The sequence below is a fragment of the Gigantopelta aegis genome, chromosome 4 (assembly GCF_016097555.1).
Source record: "Gigantopelta aegis isolate Gae_Host chromosome 4, Gae_host_genome, whole genome shotgun sequence".
Classification (NCBI taxonomy): Eukaryota; Metazoa; Mollusca; class Gastropoda; order Neomphalida; family Peltospiridae; genus Gigantopelta; species Gigantopelta aegis.
The window spans coordinates 46,349,402-46,371,307 of record NC_054702.1 but is presented as its reverse complement, the minus strand read 5'-3'; the positions used below and the strand labels follow the sequence as shown (position 1 = coordinate 46,371,307).

The 21,906-nt window shown below is 33.7% G+C and overlaps 1 protein-coding gene across 6 annotated transcripts in view; it reads right to left on the bottom strand.

Annotated features, from left to right (window-relative positions):
* The window catches only part of LOC121370619 (anoctamin-4-like), a 112,740-nt gene that overhangs the window by 56,425 nt on the left and 34,409 nt on the right, over nt 1-21,906 (bottom strand). For 4 of the 6 annotated variants that reach the window (XM_041495970.1, XM_041495971.1, XM_041495972.1 and 1 more), the window contains 4 exons: nt 15,855-15,926; nt 14,787-14,846; nt 9,326-9,366; nt 2,206-2,370 (listed from right to left, as the gene is read on the bottom strand). In XM_041495970.1, coding sequence (XP_041351904.1) covers nt 2,206-2,370; nt 9,326-9,366; nt 14,787-14,846; nt 15,855-15,926 — 338 coding nt within the window. The remainder of the gene's footprint in view (nt 1-2,205; nt 2,371-9,325; nt 9,367-14,786; nt 14,847-15,854; nt 15,927-21,906) is intronic. The other 2 variants (XM_041495973.1, XM_041495974.1) reach the window with 2 other exon arrangements.

Sequence of the window (21,906 nt, the reverse complement as noted above, 5' to 3'; positions counted from 1 at the left end):
ATAAATGTATCTAGATGGTACTATTGCTTGAAAGGTGTGGGGTGCCACTGAAATAAGCATGACAGTTTTAATGTAGCACTAGAGTAGTCAATTATGATTTCTTTCATTTACATCCATACATGTATATCCAAATGAGTAACTTAATTAAGCTCCTTTTTTCTTTGACTAGTTTTATGTACAAGGTACTGTAGTATTTATATCTACATGTATAGAGAAAGAAAGAAAGAAATGTTTTATTTAATGATGTACTCAACACATTTTATTTACGGTTATATGGCATCAGACATATCGTCAAGGACCACACAGAGTTAGAGAGAAAATCTGCTGTCGCCACTACATGGGCTACTCTTATTAGCAGCAAGGGATTTTTTATTTGCGCTTCCCACAGGCAGGATAGCACAAACCATGGCCTTTGTTGAACCAATTATGGATCACTGGTCGGTGCAAGTGGTTTATACCTACCCATTGAGCCTTGCGGAGCACTCACTCAGGGTTTAGAGTCGGTATCTGGATTAAAAATCCCATGCCTCAACTGGGATCCGAACCCAGTACCTACCAGCCTATAGACCGATGGCCTAACCACTACGCCACCGAGGGGGGTACATGTATAGAGAATGCATGTATAGAGAATACATGTGTACTGTACAGGTAGTTTGCACATAGCAACTTTAACCATATGTTACTATAATTGTTTATGGAATCTGACTTAATTTGTAGTATACATTCTAGAAGATTTGTTAACATGCATTCAAACAATATTAATTTTGTAAAAGACAAACGTGTAATGTCAAACATGCATGCACTTCAAGGAATATTACAGGTAAACCATGCAGTGTAAACACAAAATGCACTGTACTGTAAAACGTCCATGCACATTTAGGATATATCTGTAAATTATGTAGATAAATTGAAACAGTTCATAAACATGCTAGGAATATCACATCAAAACGTGTATCACTGTAAAAGGTACATGCAAAGGGTAAAAAAAGCTATGGGGACCAAGCTTATACCAAATTCAGGACACATGCAGCTGTTCCATTTGTTAAACTGAATATACATGCAGTCATCAGTAATAAAACCATGCTGTTCTTGTACTGTACACTAGCTGGCCTTGTATTAACAGTAAATTTAGCTCTAACTGACCTGCAGATTAATTTAACATTTTATCTACAATGTTGCAAATACATGTAAGCTGTACTGAAACAAATAATGATGGCACTGCATTCTGTTTCAAATTGCTGCATGTGCTGTAAACAATATTTCAAGTATGAGCCGACATTTGCTGCATGTGTGCTGTAATTTAGTAGGGATTTAACATTAAACCATTTACATGCAATACATATTTTCAAAATACTCACCAAATTAATAAATCAAGTTGTAGTTACCATGACCCCAGTAAAAGAAAAACATCAGTTTAGTAGTTCCAAATATATTACATAATGTTTATATATATATATATATATTAAAATTAAAACAAAACTAGATTATGTAGCTGGGTAAATTGGGTAACTGATTGAAAAAAGAACCATTGAGAAATATTAATGTGTTAATAATTTTATTTTAATGAATATTTTCAATAAAAAAGTTTAATAATTTTAATGATTGTTTTTTTTTGTTCGAATTTTTTTTGTGGACTTTTTTTTCTAAAAGATTCTTATACTCCAAAGAAAAAGTATATAAAAAAACCCAGTTTCAGCATAACCAATATAAAACAGCCAAAAAAAATTAAAGTGTTCTTTCATTTGATCTGTAAAATATTGTAATTTGATTTTAACTATTATTGGTGTCCAATGTATTATTGTGCTTAAAACATACAAAATGTACATGTGTGGAGAACATGCCACTAAAATTACCATAACAGTTTTTGTACACAACCAAGGTACTAAATTAAAGGATGCTCTGTATTATAGTGTTGTAGTATAATATGTTGAGTGAAAATGCACATAACAGGTCTAACCATATATGCTATCATTATTCAGGATGTTTATCAAGACTGCAAGATCATGACTATATGTTTTGTCAAAAATGCAGAGTTTTGCAGTCAAGAGCATTCACATTCATTGAAAGTTGTCGAGTCAAACTAGCACTTGTTTGATACCTGTACATAGATCCCACTGTTACTAGATAAAACGTATCACAATAAAAATTCCCAGATACCACAAAATAGAAAAGGACCCTTAAAAAAGCCCACACAACCACTGCTACCTCTTTCTCTTCTTTCTCCAGGTCCAAGCCTTCAGCCCGTAAATTATCCTCAAACACTTCTCTTCTTTGGACCTTTTTCGGATCACTCTGTTCTTTATCATAAGCCAGAATAAAATCAATTCTTCGTTTGCCATCCTTGAAGAAATGTGTCACTTCTACAGGCTTCTGTAAAATTTAATATCAATAAATATAGCTGCAAGCAGCAATAACAGATTAAAAAAGTAACCTCTTTATAAGAGCTAATTGTAACATGATATATAATTATGGTAACGGAGATAATTAATCTGATCACCTAAAACAAACGAAAAAGGCCACAATGAACACAAACAAAAACAAAAATAAAACATGACATAGATCTTTAATGTGGGTGTGGTTACATCTTTAGAATTTTGAACTGCAGTTTGTTCAAGAGTGAGTGAATAACGGTGGACATTTGCAAACACTCGCAAATGATTTAGTATGACACTAAACCAATTAGTGATAGTGCCTGTATGTCCTAGTCTTCCTGTCCATGCTAATGTAAACAGACCACGTTGAAACAAAGAGGTTTGAGATCCCAATAATTAGTACTGAGTGAAATCCATTGTGTCGAGTTAAATTATCATTCAGACATCAGAGTTTTTGCCAGAGGGTAAAACGGAAATGGCGCCATATCCAAATCTTTTGCAGATTTTGACAAAATTAACGACTCTTTATTATTAATGTACAATTTTCTTGACCCTAACCCTAAACCTAACCCATTTTCTTTGAGGGGAGGTCCCCATACCCCCTGTTGACTGTGATTGCATTTAGCACAAACATTGTAAATATTAAATTCCATAGCACCATACCCCAACATTTCTTTCTGGCAAAAACCCTGGACATGGTTGGTTTCTAAATTATAGTTCCACTCAAGCCTACAATTACAGATTGGCACATGTTTGTTTGGTGTGTACAAGCAAGCAATGCTTTATTACAAGTTTAATAAATGTATTTGCTGTAATATTAATAATTTAAAAAAATAATTAATGCTTACAATAGGGCTCTGCCATTAATGCAGCTTGGAACCTTAATAATGGTCGGCAGAACAAATCTTTACACAACTGACATAATGTGCTGGGTACACATCATTTAATGTGGGTACTGCATGGTACTCTTTTAACATTCCCTTGTCCACTTAATGGTCAGGCATGCCCATCCTGGGTTTGGCCTCTGGCATCACCAGTGACAAACTCTGGGACGGGATCATTTAATACTATTTATACATACACATGTTGGCAATAGTCATTAATTTTCTGTATGTTAGATTTGTTCTGGAATTTGAAACAAAATACCTGTCACCAACCTCAGACATTTCACCTCTTAAAGTTGTGTACAAAGAAGATAAATTACTTTTTCAGTGATCTAGCCTAGACTTGTAAAAAGTTGTAATAGCTAGGACACCGATTATTTTGTAAACTTCTTCAGTGATCTAGCCTAGACTTGTAAAACGTTGTAATAGCTAGGACACCGATTATTTTGTAAACTTCTTCAGTGATCTAGCCTAGACTTGTAAAACGTTGTAATAGCTAGGACACCGATTATTTTGTAAACTTTTTCAGTGATCTAGCCTAGACTTGTAAAAAGTTGTAATAGCTAGGACACCGACTATTTTGTAAACTGATTTCTTAAAAATTGGTAGGGCCATTCAGTTATTAACTTTTTCACAAGCTATACTCTTTTGTGGGACCTCCTAAAAGAGTGCATGAAAAACATTTTTTTTTTTTTTTTAATCAACATTAGTTTAAAAGTATATGCTTACATTAGTGCCTTCTCGTGTGTCATCCATATTGGCTTTTTTCAAGCTGGTGAAAAGCTTGATAATTACCATGAACAACCACCTAAGTTTGTTTTTGTATTTTGGAAACTTATTTTGAGAAGATTACATGCACTTTTAACTGGTTGCTAAGATAAACAGTTGTCCATGTTTGTTCTCTGCCAGCTACAATCTGGTATTCAGATAAATCATCGTGACAAATGGCAGTAATCTTGCATACTTTGCCCTGGCTTCCTGGTCTTATCACATCTGTCGACATAACAACCTCTTACATTTTTCATATAATATACATGTCTATTGAAATAACTGTCTCTAAATAAGTTAATCCATTGGTAAATAAATGACATCAGGAAATTAACAAGGATCATTTTTGTTCACCATCTGCTGTTATCAAATACATTATCAATGATAAACACCCAATGTTTTTTTACAAGAATGAAAATGTAAGCAGTTTAAAAATAAATTGCATGAAATATATTTTTAAAAACACACTATCATTACTTATATCATTACTTACACTATTACTTACACTATTACTTATTACTAAAATGCTTGAGTACTGATATTTAAATTACATTGTCTTTTTTTACATTTTCTTCTTCCTATTACTAAATAATAACAAATGTGCATGCATGCTACATGTCTCTTTTTCTTTGTAATTTACCTACTAAATGTTTTTGAAAACAAAATAAGAGCAACATTATTCTGACATTTTCCACAGAATTTATTCTAACACTATAACTAACTTGCATATAAAATCAAAATACTAGTGGATACCATACTCCATGAATAATTTAGCACGATTCTGTGCATTTTTTAATCCCAGAATCCTAAAATATATTACATAAATACATAGGCGTCGGAAACAGGGCACTGGCCCCACCCCCAACTCTGAAAATGGGAGGCCACAATATGCACAATATGAACTCGCATTTAATAAGTGTCCCCCCCCCCCCTCCAGTTGCTGCCATCTTCCGACGCTTATGACTTATGATTCCAAAAGACTCCTAAAAAAAAAAAAGTAATCCCCAAATTCAATACCCGAATACCAGTTAGAGGGAGGTAACTCCTGACAGCTTGATTATTCCATGATAATTCATGCCGAGATGAACACAGAAAATGCTTGGATTGCCTTCCTGGTATGTTAATTATGAACTACACTGTTACCTCGTTTTATCATTTAGCGGCTATGGTTACATGCACAAATATATCTTATCTTACACTCTGCAATATGATATTTTGTAATAAAGTTAATTTCTGTGTATACTGACAAGAAGTAATAAATGTGATATCTTTGTGGGGGTTTTCCTGGTAAAAATGGGGTGGGGGGATAACTAGCACTATAAATACATCTTAAATTGGATCATTTATTAAACAAAATTATTTTATTATTATTATTATTATTATTATTATTTATTATATGGGTGAAAAACCAGATGTCGTTAAATTATCCATTCCTTTCTTCTTATAAAGATCATTAGGAATGTCATAATGTCAACTGATAAATACACATTTAAAACAACAACTGTGAAAAACTGGTTTAAACATGAAACTTTTAAGCAAACATTGACACCGTTGCCACACCTGCCACCACCACCTCTTCGGAATAGTAACACCTATTACCATGTAAAGGCAAGACAAAAAATGGCATATACACACAAATATGTACATGCAGATATATTTATATACAGGCTAAAATATTGAGATTTGTACACAGATAGGACATGTACATGTGCATGTAATCGGCATGCACCATTATTACCCAGTCATCATCTACACAAAATAAAAGCTCTTTACAGTATGTTTACATTATGTTCAACTCATTATAATTCAATATATACATGTATTTCTAATAAAAAGGGGCAGGATTTAGCTCAGTTGATTGAGTGCTCGCTTGAGGTGCTTGCATCACAGGATTGAACCACCTCGGTGGATCCGTTCAACTGATTGGATTTTTTTCTCGTTCCAACCAGTGCACCACAACTGGTCAAAGGCCGAGGTATGTGCTTTCCTGTCTGTGGGAAGGTGTATATAAAAGATCCCTTGCTGCATTAGGAAACATGTACCAGTAGCTGGTTTCCTCTGATAACTACGTGTCAGAATTACCGAATGTTTGACATCCCATAGCCGATGATTAATTAATCAATGTGCTCTATTGGTGTCATTAAACAAAACAAACTTCTTTTTTGCTAATAAAAAATAAAGTTTCTGTTTACATATATATATATATATATATATATACACATGTATATATATATATATTGACCTACATGAAAATTATAGACTGTCTGTAAAAGAATCCTATACTAGCAGGAATGGGGATGGAGGCATCAGCCAACACCAGCCAGAAAACAAATTCCGAAACCAACCATTCGTACAATAGTAATTTGGATGCCTCCATCCTCTCAGTCCCACCCATCCACATACCAAGTGTAAAGTGTACTATTCTCTGAAATTGTTCTCAGGTAAATCAGTTACATACTTAATAGTGTTCATCCACGATTTAAAAATATGACTAAATATAAAAACAGAATTAATGGTAAACCTCGAAAAACTAACAATGTACATATCATGCTCTTATGTGATTGCACTGAGTCACAATTCTAAAGCAGGGCTTTAGATCTCACTAATTTGAGCACAACAGCTATTTTTGTCTTTTCTGAGTGCAAGGTTATTTCAGTCCAATACTGTTATTAATAGCTCCTGGAGAGTTGTCAATATTCAGAAATGCATTTCAAGTTATTTGTATGATAATAAACTTAACATTTCAGTGGTTTTAAGGTGAACTATTTTGAGGTCAGCATGTTCACTATTTTGAGGTCAGCATGTTCAATGTACTTAATTAATTCGGGCATGATTATTTTGGGTATATGTATTTTTCACACAAAGTTTATCACCTCGACTTTGATGCAATCTAAAGCCCTGTAAGGTCTCTAATTTTAAAACCAGAATTTACATATGGTAAACCTTCTAAAATGAACCAACCATGCAAGTGCTTATCAAGCAGTGAACCACCAAGCCTGCCCCAAACTCTTTGTTAGTATCATTTGTAGTGCATACCCTGCGTGTGTATGAACAATACATGAAAAATTACAGTTTTGTTTCAGTTAGTAAAACTCTCTCCATACGAATGACTGATTTTATCATACAAATACATGTAGATTTTTGTTAGGAACAGATTTGTTTATGGAGTGCATGTGTACATACATGTGATTGGTTTTAATCATACAAATACATGTAGATTTTTGTTAGGAACAGATTTGTTTATGGAGTACATGTGTACATGTGTAATTAACGAATATGTTGTGTATGAGAAGACCAGTCACAGTAAACAGACAAGAGCCCTGTAGTGTACAAAAGGAAGACTTGATGGGTGTTACAATGATGGTTTCACCTGACACTCAAAGACATCCCGTTCTGGCAACAACACAAGATCCTCTCGGGACTCTGTTGGGTCCTGTAGCTAAAGTTGTGAGGGAAGAGGTGTCAGTGACAGTCATAATAAACTGTATTCAGTGTTTCTGCCAGGAAGAAATTTTGGGGTATGGCGCCATGGAATTGAATATTTACAATGTGTGACAGGGGTTATGGAGGCCTCCCTTAGAAAGAAAATGAGTTAAGTTTAGGGTTAGGGTTAAGAAAATCATACAGTAATGATAAAGAGTCATTAATTTGGTCAAAAGGTGAACTTAAAAAAACTAATTAAATCTGCAAAATTTTCTGGGTATGGCGCCATACTCATTTTGGCCTCTGGCAGAAACTCTGCTATTTTTCATTTAAAACATACATGTACAATTAAACACAAATAATCACACACGCACACTGTACACAGACAAGTTAATAAGCAAAAGCACAATCATACAGTTCAAGTGCACTACAGACATTGTTTTTATTTAATTATTAAGCATGTATTAACTTGCGTTGCGTAACTTTTGATCATGCTCATATACTATAGAGGCTTCGAGCATGTCTGCCTCAGAGTTCGGTCTCAGGGATGCCCGGGACCTAACCCAGGGCAGAATGTATTAACTACATGTATTATATATTATATACCAGCCGCAGATTCAAGCACCTGCCCTCACCCACCCCCATTTTTGGTCAAACAATATATATTACAGAATACATGTTACGTGTATCAAATCCACCTGATCCACCTGTCAAGATCCTTTAAATTTTATTTTCAAAAAACAACAATGGGTTTTGAGCACCATATATTAAAAAATCCTGGATCCACGCCTGTATGTACATGTATGTATGTATGTATGTGTGTGTGTGTGTGTATATATATATATATATATATATATGTATGTATGTATGTATGCATGTATGCATGTATGCATGTATGCATGTATGTATGTATGTATATATATATACACACACACACACACACACATACATACAGGTGTGGATCCAGGATTTTATATATATATATATATATATATATATATATATTTTAAACAAGAATTTATTATCACTAAATGTAAATTTAATTCAGAATTCTGGGTCGTTGTGATCACCAGAAGAATAAAGTATTTATTTGCAATTTTAATTTTTTGCCTATAATCAGAAATTAATTTTACATTTTGGCTCACCCCGATAATGAGAGCACTTCAGATGTGTGTACTAGTTAATTTTCCTACTTTAACATACTACAGTTACACAGTTTCCCCAACTGTTTGGATGAAGTCAAGAGAGAGATTAAACTATTAAATATCAAACTCTAATAATATCATAATATGAAAGGTAACATGTAACATATATGTCTTAAATTTCATCATCACGACAAGCTGAGCCCCCTGGACATAATAAATCAGCCGAGCAATTAATGTTTTATAACATAGGGTTCAAACCAATTGGGTGATGAAGGTTAAACTAAATGAGAAGACATTAATACATATATTCCGACACTAAATGTAAAATGTTAACTGATCTATAGTCCGTCCCATCATTCTATAAAAAACATTTTTGTAAATAATTTCAATTTGGTTTGACGTAAGAAGTGTTTTGGAAATAATAATTTAAAAAAACCCTATTTTTGTGTGCAATTTACAAATCAGTCAGTTAAGAAATAAACAACTTGTAGTAAATTTCATAGTATGAAAACAAAAGGCGTTCCTGTGGGACTGACTATAATCATTGGTTTGTTTTTCACAAAATCCATGGAATATGACTTGAACATGACTTGTATGTTTTTAAATATTTGTGTTAATTTGTGCATTTACACAATTAAGAGAATGAAAAAAGAATTTTAGTTGTTTTGAAAAAGAATCTACTCTTGGTGTGTAAGGCAAGACAGTTTATGTTATATTCATATACACAACCCACCTTCTCCGATTTCTGAGGCAATGGACCAGCTTCACCCTCTTCTGAAAGTTTCAAAAAAATATATTTTACAATTTTAAAATGAAAACAAAATTAGATTATTTTAAAACAGATGTGTATACATATATATATATATATATATATATATATATATACACACACACACACACACACACAGAGTAGAATCTCAATGGCTCAACCTGGGAAGGGTCGATCACACCGCAACACTCAAACCAAAAACGAAGTCCCGAGTTTTTTGTCCGGTAAACCCTTATATTAACTGATGATGGGTTGAACATGTCCAGGGTGGACTATAGCCTTCGCTCGAACACTTTCTTGAGCACCAACGTGGTTCGAACCAACAAGATTCAACAGTATATTTACACACGTGTGTACCATTTAAATGTACAAATGTATATGAATCTAATATTTCACTTTTTAGTCTTTAAAAAATATTTACATACATAGTATTTTTTTTTTTTTTTTTACTGGTAAGTCATCATGTACACATCTACAAATGTATGTTGACAGGAAATGTAGTTTGTCAATCAAATTGAAATGGCTTATACTAACATACCCTGTAATTTCTGATGTGATTACCTGGTGATTACTTATACATGTACCTTGTTTAAAGGTGGGTTTTTTTTTTATCAGAATTACATAAATGTTAAAAAAATATGCAACAAAGGTAGTGTTCATATAAAATATCCACAACAATAATATGAAGTGAATTAAAGAGCATGTTGCAGGAATAATATTAGTAAATGTAATGCACATATGTATATTATATCCATTATTCTAAGTTAAGTATCCTGCATATAATTCTGAAATATAGTGTACACAAATATATTATATTATATATTAAAATAAATAATCACAATTAAATATTTAAGATTTAATAGTAAATTTTAACAAACATTTAAAAAAAGGTATGGTTTAAAGGTTAGTAATAATAAAGTACATTTAAAACAGCCAAATTGTTGTTAAAACAAAATTATGCAATTATATATACAGACCACTATGTATATACCACCATCAAGTTAAAATATTTTATGAAGACACTTCTATATGAGTTAACACCACCTACCATTATACTGTAGATATTAACGCTATTTATATTTGCAAGTTGATGTACATGCATATATATACATGTATATATATATACATGTATATATATATATACATATATATATATATACATATGTATATATATATATATATATATATATATATATATATATATATATATATATACACATCTACATGTACATGTACACGTACACACACACACACACACACACACACACACACACACATATATATATACATGTACAACCATATTCATCTAAAAACACTTTATCAATAAAAACCATGCTATATTGATAAAATAATACATGTACATGCACTACTAGACATGCATATTATGTCAAAATAGAAATGTGTTAAAAGTTTTAACAAATTAAAACAAACACATACTATTACCACCATTTCCGCTTGAAAACATTTTGAGAGACTGGAAAAACTAACACTACAGTGTGTGTCAACATATATATATATAATATAAAAACCTCACAGCTAGAAATCAATATCACTGAACTGTCATGCATATATCAAAACATACAGATACATCTGTTACCAGGGAGATCATAAAGTTATTAGATATAACAGATTATAAAGTGGTGGCACATCTGTGCATTTGACACTTGCATGCTAATTAGCTTGATAAAGATCAGAGAATGTCTAACAAACCATTAATATACAGCGGAATGTACATGTACATGTAGTGACAAACAATAAAAGAAATGCCAGGGAAATTTCCATAAATTAACTCAGGTCAAACATAGATTTTATACATTAATGTATTCAAGTTCATATCCCTTCACAAGCCAGATTCCAAAGGGTGTTTTGAAAGTTGTAATAGTGTGCCCCCATGAATCACTGTCAGATGCTTAATCTATATATGTATATGTAAGATGACAGCCAGTTCCCAGGATGAGTCTACATCTTTACTAGTTCATTACTAGGGAAAGCAGGTTGGCAATTTCCAGACTGGTTTGATAAATCTCAAACCGTACAAGACAAAGCTCAAAGGATATTTCATGCAAGAATTAAAAAGAAAAAAATGTCTCCTCTATAGCTTGATGTGCACGTGGCCATTACTGTTTCATGAAATCAACCACTATTTTGCCAAATGCCCATTAGATTCTGCATTGTGAAGAGATATGGCCCTGATCATGTATCACGGTTTTGTTTTTCAGACTGATATATGTAGTAAAATCAGGTTGTCATACATGTACAGTCCAACAAAATCAACAAACTTTAATTTGTATTTTGCAGTTTTCTGAGCAACAGTTTAATCAACACTGTATGTAAATTTAGCAAATATAATGAGTGCAATAGCTAAACTGGTTTCTCTAATATAACCACTGATACATTGGTCACTTAAACATGTTTTATATGTGCATGGAGTGCCTCGCTGCTTTCAAAATGTATGTGACATTGAATGCACTCTCATAACATAAACCAGGAAGCAAACCGGTTCCTGTCATTGACCATTGACAAGAATGTATTCAACACATCAAGATAAATAACGAGTACAACAGAACTGGATGTGAATGCCAGTTTCTGCATACATTTGTGGATTGGGAGTTTGAAGCTATCTGAAAGGCTTGACCATCTGGAAGTAACGGAACTGACATGGAAGTAATTGTATAATGTACTTGGCTATTTGGTGTGTGTCAACAGTATATTAATAATATGCCTTGTGATAATTACATGACAAACTGAGATCTCGAGATGTACATGTACATGTATGTGTCATCTTTAAAGTGAAAATAACTTCAACATTTCCACTGATACCGGTATTCCAAATATATACACATATCTGTAACTGATAGTGGCTCATTTAATCTGTAATTAATTACTGTCCTTAACAGGAAGTTTAATTGTCTTATTTGCTACATGTATATAGTTTTTTGGTGCTTTCTTGTGTGTGGTTTTTTTTAAATATTTATTTAACGACACCACATACATTGATTTATTAACAATCGTCTACTGGAAGGAAGGAAATGGTTTATTTAACGACACACTCAACACATTTTATTTATGGTTATATGGCGTCGGACATATGGTTAAGGACCACACATATATTGAGGGAGGAAACCCACTATCACCACTTCATAGGCTACTCTTTTTAGTTAGCAGCAAGGGATCTTTTATATGTACCATCCCATAGACAGGATAGCACATACCATGGTCTTTGAAGTACTAGTCATGGTGTACTGGCTGGAGCGAGAAATAGCCCAATGGGCCCACAGACATGAATCGATCCTAATCTGACTGTACATAAAGCGAGCGCTTTACCACTGGTCTGCGTCTTGCCCCTCGGCTATTGGATGTGAAACATTAGTAATTCTGACATATATAGTCTTAGAGAAGAGACCCGCTACATTTTTTCATTAGTGGAATGGATCTTTTATATGCCATAGACAGGACAGCACATACCACGGCCTTTGATATACCAGTCGTGGTGCACTGGCTGGAACGAGAAATAGCCCAATGGGCCCACCAATGGGGATCGATCCCAAACCGACCGTGCATCAATTGAGTGCTTTACCACTGGGCTACGTCCCACCCACATGTATATAGATGCACATTACAAGAATTGAATTTCAGTGAATTAGAGAACAGATTAACAGCAAATACATGTTTGTTGTTTTTTGTCAGGTTTTTTGAATTGATGGTGTAATTGTTATACAATGTACATATATGCAATAATAGCTTTTGTAAATAGGCCTGGCTGTGTGTTATATATCATACATCACTGAATATTTGTGTCACATACTATAGAAAATATAAACACATATGTAACTTGATTTTCTTTATGGTCATGGTTTCCTGTAAAACTGGGTACAAAAGGAACATCCAATGCTGTGAGTATAATCAAAACCAGTGGGGCATGCGTCACCCAAGCTGTTAGTCAATGTAAGTCACCATTCACATGTAACCGGTCTCAGTGGCGTTGTGGTTACGCTATTGGACATAAGGCTGGAAATACAGGGCTCGCAGCCTGGTATTGGCTCCCACCCAGAGCGAGTTTTAACAACTCAGTGGGTAGGTGTAAGGCCACTACACTCTCTTCTCTCTCACTAACCACTAACACTCACTGTGCTGGATGGGGCGATACGTAGCTCAGTGGATAGGTGTAAGGCCACTACACTCTCTTCTCTCTCACTAACCACTAACACTCACTGTGCTGGATGGGGCGATACATAGCTCAGTGGGTAGGTGTAAGGCCACTACACTCTCTTCTCTCTCACTAACCACTAACACTCACTGTGGGTAATAACTTGGTACTTGGTGATGCCTCGACCAGAAGCGGTCAGGCCCTTTATAAGGGCCCTATGGGCAACCTAGGGAGACACCACAGCATCGTAAAGGTCTAAAATTAACGAGCTACTCTCGATTCACTAATATCAAAACATATCTTAGCTCGGCCATTTACCTTTCGACCGACTGTTCAAAATTGCACCAAATTCCCTCAATCAAAATTGCACACCCTTTTCTCTTTGGCATTTAACTGTTCCATTCAAATTCCATAGCACCACCACCACCCCCACCCACCTGCTACCGATTTGATCAGGCTGCTGGTGCTCCCTTGCACCTGCCAGTGCAGGCGGTCCCTGCTCTCCCCTCCCCCCACCTTTCCTGTCATGGATGGAGGCCAAGGCCGGCTCTTGTGCCCATGACAGGCGTGCGCTACAACAGCTTGTTCTGAATGTGCACGTAAAACCCTATGACATGACATGACAGATCCCAGAAAAAATGGTAGTGGTGCTATTCTAGTGCTGCACATTTGCTGCAGTTTGAAGCGCATACGTGTACATGTCTATATATATGTGTGCTGTATTAACTTCTTAGCTGTTATTTTAGATTAGCACCGTGCACTGCACCAGCTAGTCCTACATTAACAAAGGTAGTGCTGAATTAATAGCATGATGTGTTGTACTAGTGCTACATTATATAAGGAAAATTAGGAAGGTTCCATCAGATAAAATCAGGGCCGTAGCTAGCGAGGGAGGGGGACAAGGTTTGGAAAAATCCGGAAAGCATTATAGAAACTTAAAGAAAATTCTCTTCTTAACCGTTTAAGGAGTTTTAGACTATTGACTACTCAGTTGCCCCCACTCCCAAACAAAAAATCCTAGCAACAGCCCTGAAAACTAACTACATCTAATCAAATCAAATGAAACCAAACCCATCTAAATAATCCAAATCAAACCAAACCAGTTGTCAAAGGCCTTAGAAACTTTGAATAGTGATGTCTATGGAGTTATAAAATTTAACTAATAAAGGGATATAAAACTAAATATAAATAATATATTCGTGTTAGTGAAGAAGAAAACCGATAGAAGAGTGATATCATATATGTAATATATAGTGTAATTTTTACTAATCAGCGAACCTGGGTTTCGTGGTCGCATTCCAATTAGAGCAACAGATGAATCATTTAATCCATCATTGACTGAAATGTTGAATAATTGCCATGTATGTAATTAGAGTATGTGTACATACATGTATATATACGCATAAATGCAATTTTTATTTAAATATATTTACAAACAATTGTATTAAATTAGTGAATTAGATTATGACCTTATATTCACAAAGCAGAACCGGTAGGAAAACTAAAATAGTATCTATATAGTATACATGTATGTAATTTAAAAGTATTCATATCAAACAGATACACATGATGTACATACATTGTTAAAGATTTATATATCATTGACACTAAGTTAAGTCTGCAATAGCAGTGTGTGAGTTTGGTTTAAAAAAATTAAGTGTTTGCACTCCCTGTTTGCAAATATTTAGAGCCCACCACCAACCCATCGAGCCCTGCCGTGCGTCTCCAGTAGAACAGAATATACACTAAATGTTTTGCATGAAATCATGGAAAAGATTGCTATTCAAGACTGTGGTTTCCAGGGTTTTAAGGTATATTTTAACACTGTGTCATTTCGAAGAATCAATGTAATTTGTATAAATAATTTTTACGAGCCATGCGGGCTCGAATGCTAACCAAGCTAGAGTCCTATAAGATTTTTGTGAGCCTCAGGCTCCTGGACTCTCCTCAAAATCGCACACTGCAATAGCATCATCATTTGTGCATTTGTATCCCAGGAAAATCTACATGTAGTTTTTTTTAAATATACCTTATAAATATAGAGGTTAATATTTTCTTACAATTTTTAACAGTATAGCTATGTTTTTTAACCTTTGCAAAATTTTCAATTTACCCCTACCCCTTTTCATAAGCTGATTATTTTGAAAAGGAAAGAAATTTGTAGTCACTATGCATTTACTGTTTAAAAGCATATATCTATATGCATACATGCACTACATCTAGCTACAATGCTAATTTCTTGTGAAATTCGTATTCAACACTGGTGCCTTTAACTACATCACTGTACTACATTGTGTAGGTGTTCTCTGCATAAGACCATGGCTTAATGACAGCCTAATAGTTTACCTTTGACAGCTGATGGCTGACCCCTGGACTCAGAGGTATCCCCTTGAAACCCCTCATTAATAACACCATGCTCTGTGAGTGGGAACAAACATCAATCATGCAAAATCAAATTACAGGTTAACACAAAACAATAAAAAGGAAGGTGAAGACAAATCTATCCAATTTCTACACATCTTTAAAACAGTCTAACAATCAATTAAAAGAAACATGAATCATTTTATAGGTCTAGTTATAATCATTATGATACTAACAGATTTTTCAATGACATAGAGAAGCTTATTAATAGTTGCAAAATCCACTAACTGTTCAGGGTGTGCCATTTTGAAATTAGTTTATACATGTATATAAATTCATTTCATGGACCAAGGAAGCTTCCCACAAATTTTGGTTTGATTTGGTTACTTTAAGTGGTTTTGGAGAAGAAGTATAGGAAATAACAGTTTAAATGCATTTCTCTATACTTGTACATGCATATATAACTACACAAAAACTTTACCCTCCACCTGGGGACAAATGGGGTACCCAACATTAAAGACATTCAAAAATTAGATAAACCATCTATAGACCTTTATATCTATGAAGAGTATTCAGTTACAGCTAGCAGTCCTGGGGGATCAGAATGACCAAATTCACAAATGTGTTTCTGTGTGTGCCAAGGAAGCTTCAAAACAAAATTTGCTTAAAAATAAATTATAGTTTTGGATGAGTAAGTGTAAAAATTACAGTTTAAATGCATTTTGACTATACAACTACAGAAATTTTTGGGTATGGCACAATGGAATTGATTTCAACTACAGTCAACGGGGGGTATGGGGGACCTCCCCCAGAAAGAAAATGGGTTAAGTTTAGGGTTAGGGTTAAGAAAACCATACAGTAATGATAAGATTAATAAATTTTCTCAAAAGGTTAACAAAAAATATATAATCTGCAAAAATATTTGGGTAATGTGCCATACTTGTTTTACCCTCCAGCAGAAACCCTGAACTATAGTAAACTTCACCACCATCCCAGAGACAAATGGGGAACCCAACATTAATGACTTCAATAAATTAGATAAACTGTCTGTTAACCATTACATATATGAAGACTATTCAGTTATAGCGTTTTTGGTAATAGAGAAGAACATTTTTAAAAAATTGGCTTAATTTGTTTTTGGGCTCTGCTTTCAGGCTCCTTGGATGGTGGGGGGGGGGGGGGGGGGGGGGGAAGGGTTCCAAATTACCAAATTCACAAGGAAGCTTCCCACAAAATTTGGTTATAATCAGGGAAGTAGTTTTGAAGAAAAGGTAGAAAATGTGAAACGTTTATACAAGGTGACGTAAAAACACCCTTTATTAAAATGTTTGCTGTTATAATTAATGTGGGCTATCCTTTTGATTCGTCTTCACCTTCAATAACATTAATTTGCATAAACAGTGTTATGACAACACACACACAACATATGAACTGAAACAAGTGGAAATTATGCAAATTAGGTCAACATGCAGTTAAACATGTAGTTGTGACTTCAAACACTGACAATGTATAACAATGTCATTTGCATAATACACATGCAATGTACATCAATATTTTAAAAAATATGTACACATACATCTTTTCATGTATATTTATTTTAAAAGTAAAAACTGATAGTTTGTAAGCATACATATTTCTAATAAAGATTGCTATTTAACTGTATAGGATTTTTTTTTTTAAACTTGCTTTGGACACGACCATCATGCAACTGCCTTCAACTATATACATGTACATGTGCCAAACTTACTATACATATAACATTACAAAAGATCAGCCTATTGCTTAAGAATAATTCATTCATATATCTCTTAAGTTGTTTTAATTAAGCAATTGAAGGGGTGGTGTGGCGATAGGTAGTGTCATATACATTGAATGACAATTTAACAAAACAATCACACATCCATGTTTTATTTACTTTGAATTAATACATGTATATATGTTCCATTATAGAGAAAAATATCTCTTTTTTTCACATTTATATTTTGTATGTAAAATATACACATTAATTGATTTTGTACTGGATGTAGCCATGGAACATGTCGTCGGTTAAATGTCACTTCACAGCAGGTTTATAACATTCATATTCAACATTAACCATTATACAGAATTATACCTTTAGGTATGCTATGCTTTGTATTAATTTTTTTATTACATTGGCTTGTTTCTCTACACAGTTCATGCATATATACATTAACAACCAACAGTAAGATTAATTAACAGTAATGATCACAGGCATAGCAAGGATTTTATATTGGGGGGCCACCCACAACTAAACTGCCCATAAATAGTGTTGTGGGACGACAGGCAAATATAAAAGGTGATGGGGGACAAAATAGGTTTGATTGGGGGGGGGGGGTAGCCTTGGTCCCCCATGACCCCCCACCCCCATGATAATGATAAACCCAACACAAGAGGAAGGGTTATGGATCTAACTCGGTAGAAAACTCTTATGTCCGTGGAAAAATATCATTTAAAAAAACACCTTGTTGCTAATAGAAAAAAATTCAGGTTTTTTGTGTAGACTATGTATTAGGATAGTCAAATGTCAGACAACCATCAATGTACTCTAATGGTGTTTTTAAACAAAACAAACATTTTTCAACTTTAAACAAAAAACGAAAGAACATTTCATAACCATGTCTGAATTCAAGCTTTCTTAACAGCATTTTTGTCCTGCTTATTTTAAGTTACAAAATAGTACATAAATTTGTACATATAGTATTACCCCGTATATTAAATATTCATTGAGATGTTTTAACACAACTTCTAAATTATTGTAATTGAATACATGTAAATGTATGTCAGTCATGAAACATTAATAAAATAGTACAAAAGCATTTTTGAAAGATCCTATACTTGATAATTAATGTAACATCTTAAGAATAGCTTACAAGCACTTAACATGTATTAACTTGTCTCATTCTGCTTTTAGGCTATATTAATATTAATTATTATTATTATTTTTTTTTAAATCTTTCACAGGAAATTGTTTTCATTCATGAATTCATATCTTATAGTAATTTCTGTTGAGCTATTCTTATTTAAACCACTGTATAAACCTCAATTCAATAATGTTGGAACTATATCAGGGTTGAACCATAATTGAAATCATGATGTCAGCTCAGCAAGTTCATTTCAATTTGTTTTCATGCTTATATCCAATTAAGGTTCAAGCACGCTGTCCAGGACACACACCTCAACTATCTGGGCTGTCTGTCCAGGACAGAGGGTTAGTTGTTAATTGGTTAGTGGTTAGGGTGTAGTGGTGTTACACCTACCCATTTAGTTGTTAAAACTGGAGCCGGTACTGAGCTGCGAACCCAGTACTTACCAGCATTATGTCCAATAGCTTAACCACGACACCACCGAGGCCAGTCTGAGCAAGTTAAAACCAATTGTTACTGGCCTTTATCAAATTTCAATAACCCTCAAATGATTGCAGTAAGCATACATATCATGATCATCTAATATAATTATTTTCTGTTTAAAACATACACAATCTTTTTAATGATTACCAAATAAATGGGCTATCTTTGTCAAATTCATAACTGGCTTTAGCCAATGAAGGTCAACTCATTAAGTGACCAGGTGACTGCAAAGTTTCAACCATACTACATGTATATTCACATGTAACTCTGTTTTAAAACAATTTCAACAAAACAACTAAAATCCAGTACCTGAACAGTGATTAAGAAGTTTTCACCATCAAATATTGTTAAGCAAGCTTGAATTTTCACAATTAACAATTAAAACAGGCAACAGATATCTATATCAAGTACCAATGTATATGTAGGCTAAATGGACATGTTTTGGTGAAACGGGGTGTGGTTTCTTCTTCAAAATTCCTGTGAGAAAAACATTATTGATTTAATTTTTATATTTACGACAGTTATCTCACTCAACATCAAACTTAATGGAACTATCCAGAGTTTGCTGCTATTGTAAAGTGTTTCTGAGTAACAGAGCCTTTTAAACAACTAAAATTACAGGTTAAATACATTTTCTAATTTTGAATATTACGTACTGTATATTCAGAGTGTTTAATTCTGGTCGTCCTACTGTTTGTAATAGCTGAAATTTCATTTTATTTTCTAATATATATTTTTTGGTATACCGTTATGTAAAGAATTATTAGGAGGTAAAATCTAAGGTCGACGACAGTCAGTTTTCGTACCCTTGTTTAGGCTTTGTACACAATAAACAAAACATATCCAACGATAATTTTTTATATGATATATTTGACAAAAGGTAGTTTTTATTTTTTTCATCTTTTAAAACTTAAACTTAATATTTTGTCCAGAATTATGAAAAATATAAAGATACCAAACGGTAAACAGCACTGTCTGCTTGTTATAGAATTTTGACAGGGGTCAAGGTTAGTAGACCAGTTTTTATTTTAATGTGGCAAAGCATTGTAACAATACAGCTAATTTTGAATTTGAATGACGTAAGTATTCCAATGACATCACTTTGCATCTCCTTACAATAACCATAAACTTAATACATGTTTCCGTTTTAAGAATGCTAGAAAAATTCCAATCCAAAACTGTTTTAAAATTTATTTGTGCACTTGAATGTGTTTGGAGAAAATCTTGTTATTAAAAAATTGTACCTCTTTATAAAATATGGATTTCAAGTGAAATTACGGTAAGATATGTTCTGTTTATTGTGTACAAAGCCAAAACAAAGGTGCAAAGAGTGACTGTCATTGACCTTAGTCTCAGCTTGTAGAAACATTCAAGCAATCAGAAACACTTTGTAAATACAAACACTGATATTCTAAACAAGAAAATGCATTGCATATATAATGTTAGTTGTTAAAAATGCTCAGCGGGTCGGAAACATATTATAAAACAGCTAACTCAGGATAGTCCTTCTATAACGGGCTATAGTTAATCAGTCATGAAAAAAACACCCCCAAAAACAACTAAATACCCAAGTGACCACCAAGCTGTTTACATTTACACATGCCCATATAGTTATGACCACTAGAATGAACGTAATATAATGGCATACAATCCTCCTGTTACCAGTTTGCAGCAAACAATTGCATTGCATTGAGCCCAAGCAATATTATGTACATGATTGATTGATATTGACCCACAGGGGAATATTTACCAGGCAAACACCAGCACTGAAATTGCTAGCTGGATTTATGTCACCACAGTGGAAAAATCCAATACCTCAGAATTATCAAGAGAGCTTTTAATAGTAAAACAAGGCTGATAGTTTTAAATCTAATTTGGATAATGATTATTAATTATTGTCTAAAAGAACAGAAACTCATTGTAGCATCTATAGTTGATAGTTATAGTTAAAATGATGAGTTTAAGTTATATTATATATCCATCTTTCCATTTTCTGTATGACATAGTTCAAACTGTCACTGATGAATGCCAGAGGCTGTGCCCAGGGCAGCATACCTGTTTCGGATAAAATGACGTACAGTGTATTTGCAAACTTAAATTTCTTACTCACACTTTTTTGTATTATATAATATTATTAAATTGTTTATATATTACTGGTCATTCACACATACACGCACGCATGCATGCGCGTGCACACACACACACACACACACACACACACACACACACACACAGACACACACACACACACACAAACATAAACACACATGTTAAAGGAATGGTGTTGTATATAATTTACAACCTAATTCTGTTCATAAACCTGCACATCTATGAAAAAAATAATATGACAATACTTTTGCCATCTCTGCACTACACGATGACTTGACTTGAAATTTTTTACATGCTCATGCATATACCACGAAGGTTTTGAGCATTCTACACAATGAGTACATGTCATGAATAGTTACACGCTTTAGCTGTTATTAATGTTTAATCCATTTCGATTTGTGTTAACAACATACACATGTATTTGCTTTTCTCTAGGAGAGAGACTGAACACTACATAACTAGACTAAATAATTCATCAGCTAATTATGTAGTACTTTGCACATACATGTAGCTCTTGAGTAATCCATTGGAATTAACTGTTAAAATGATGAACTGGTTTA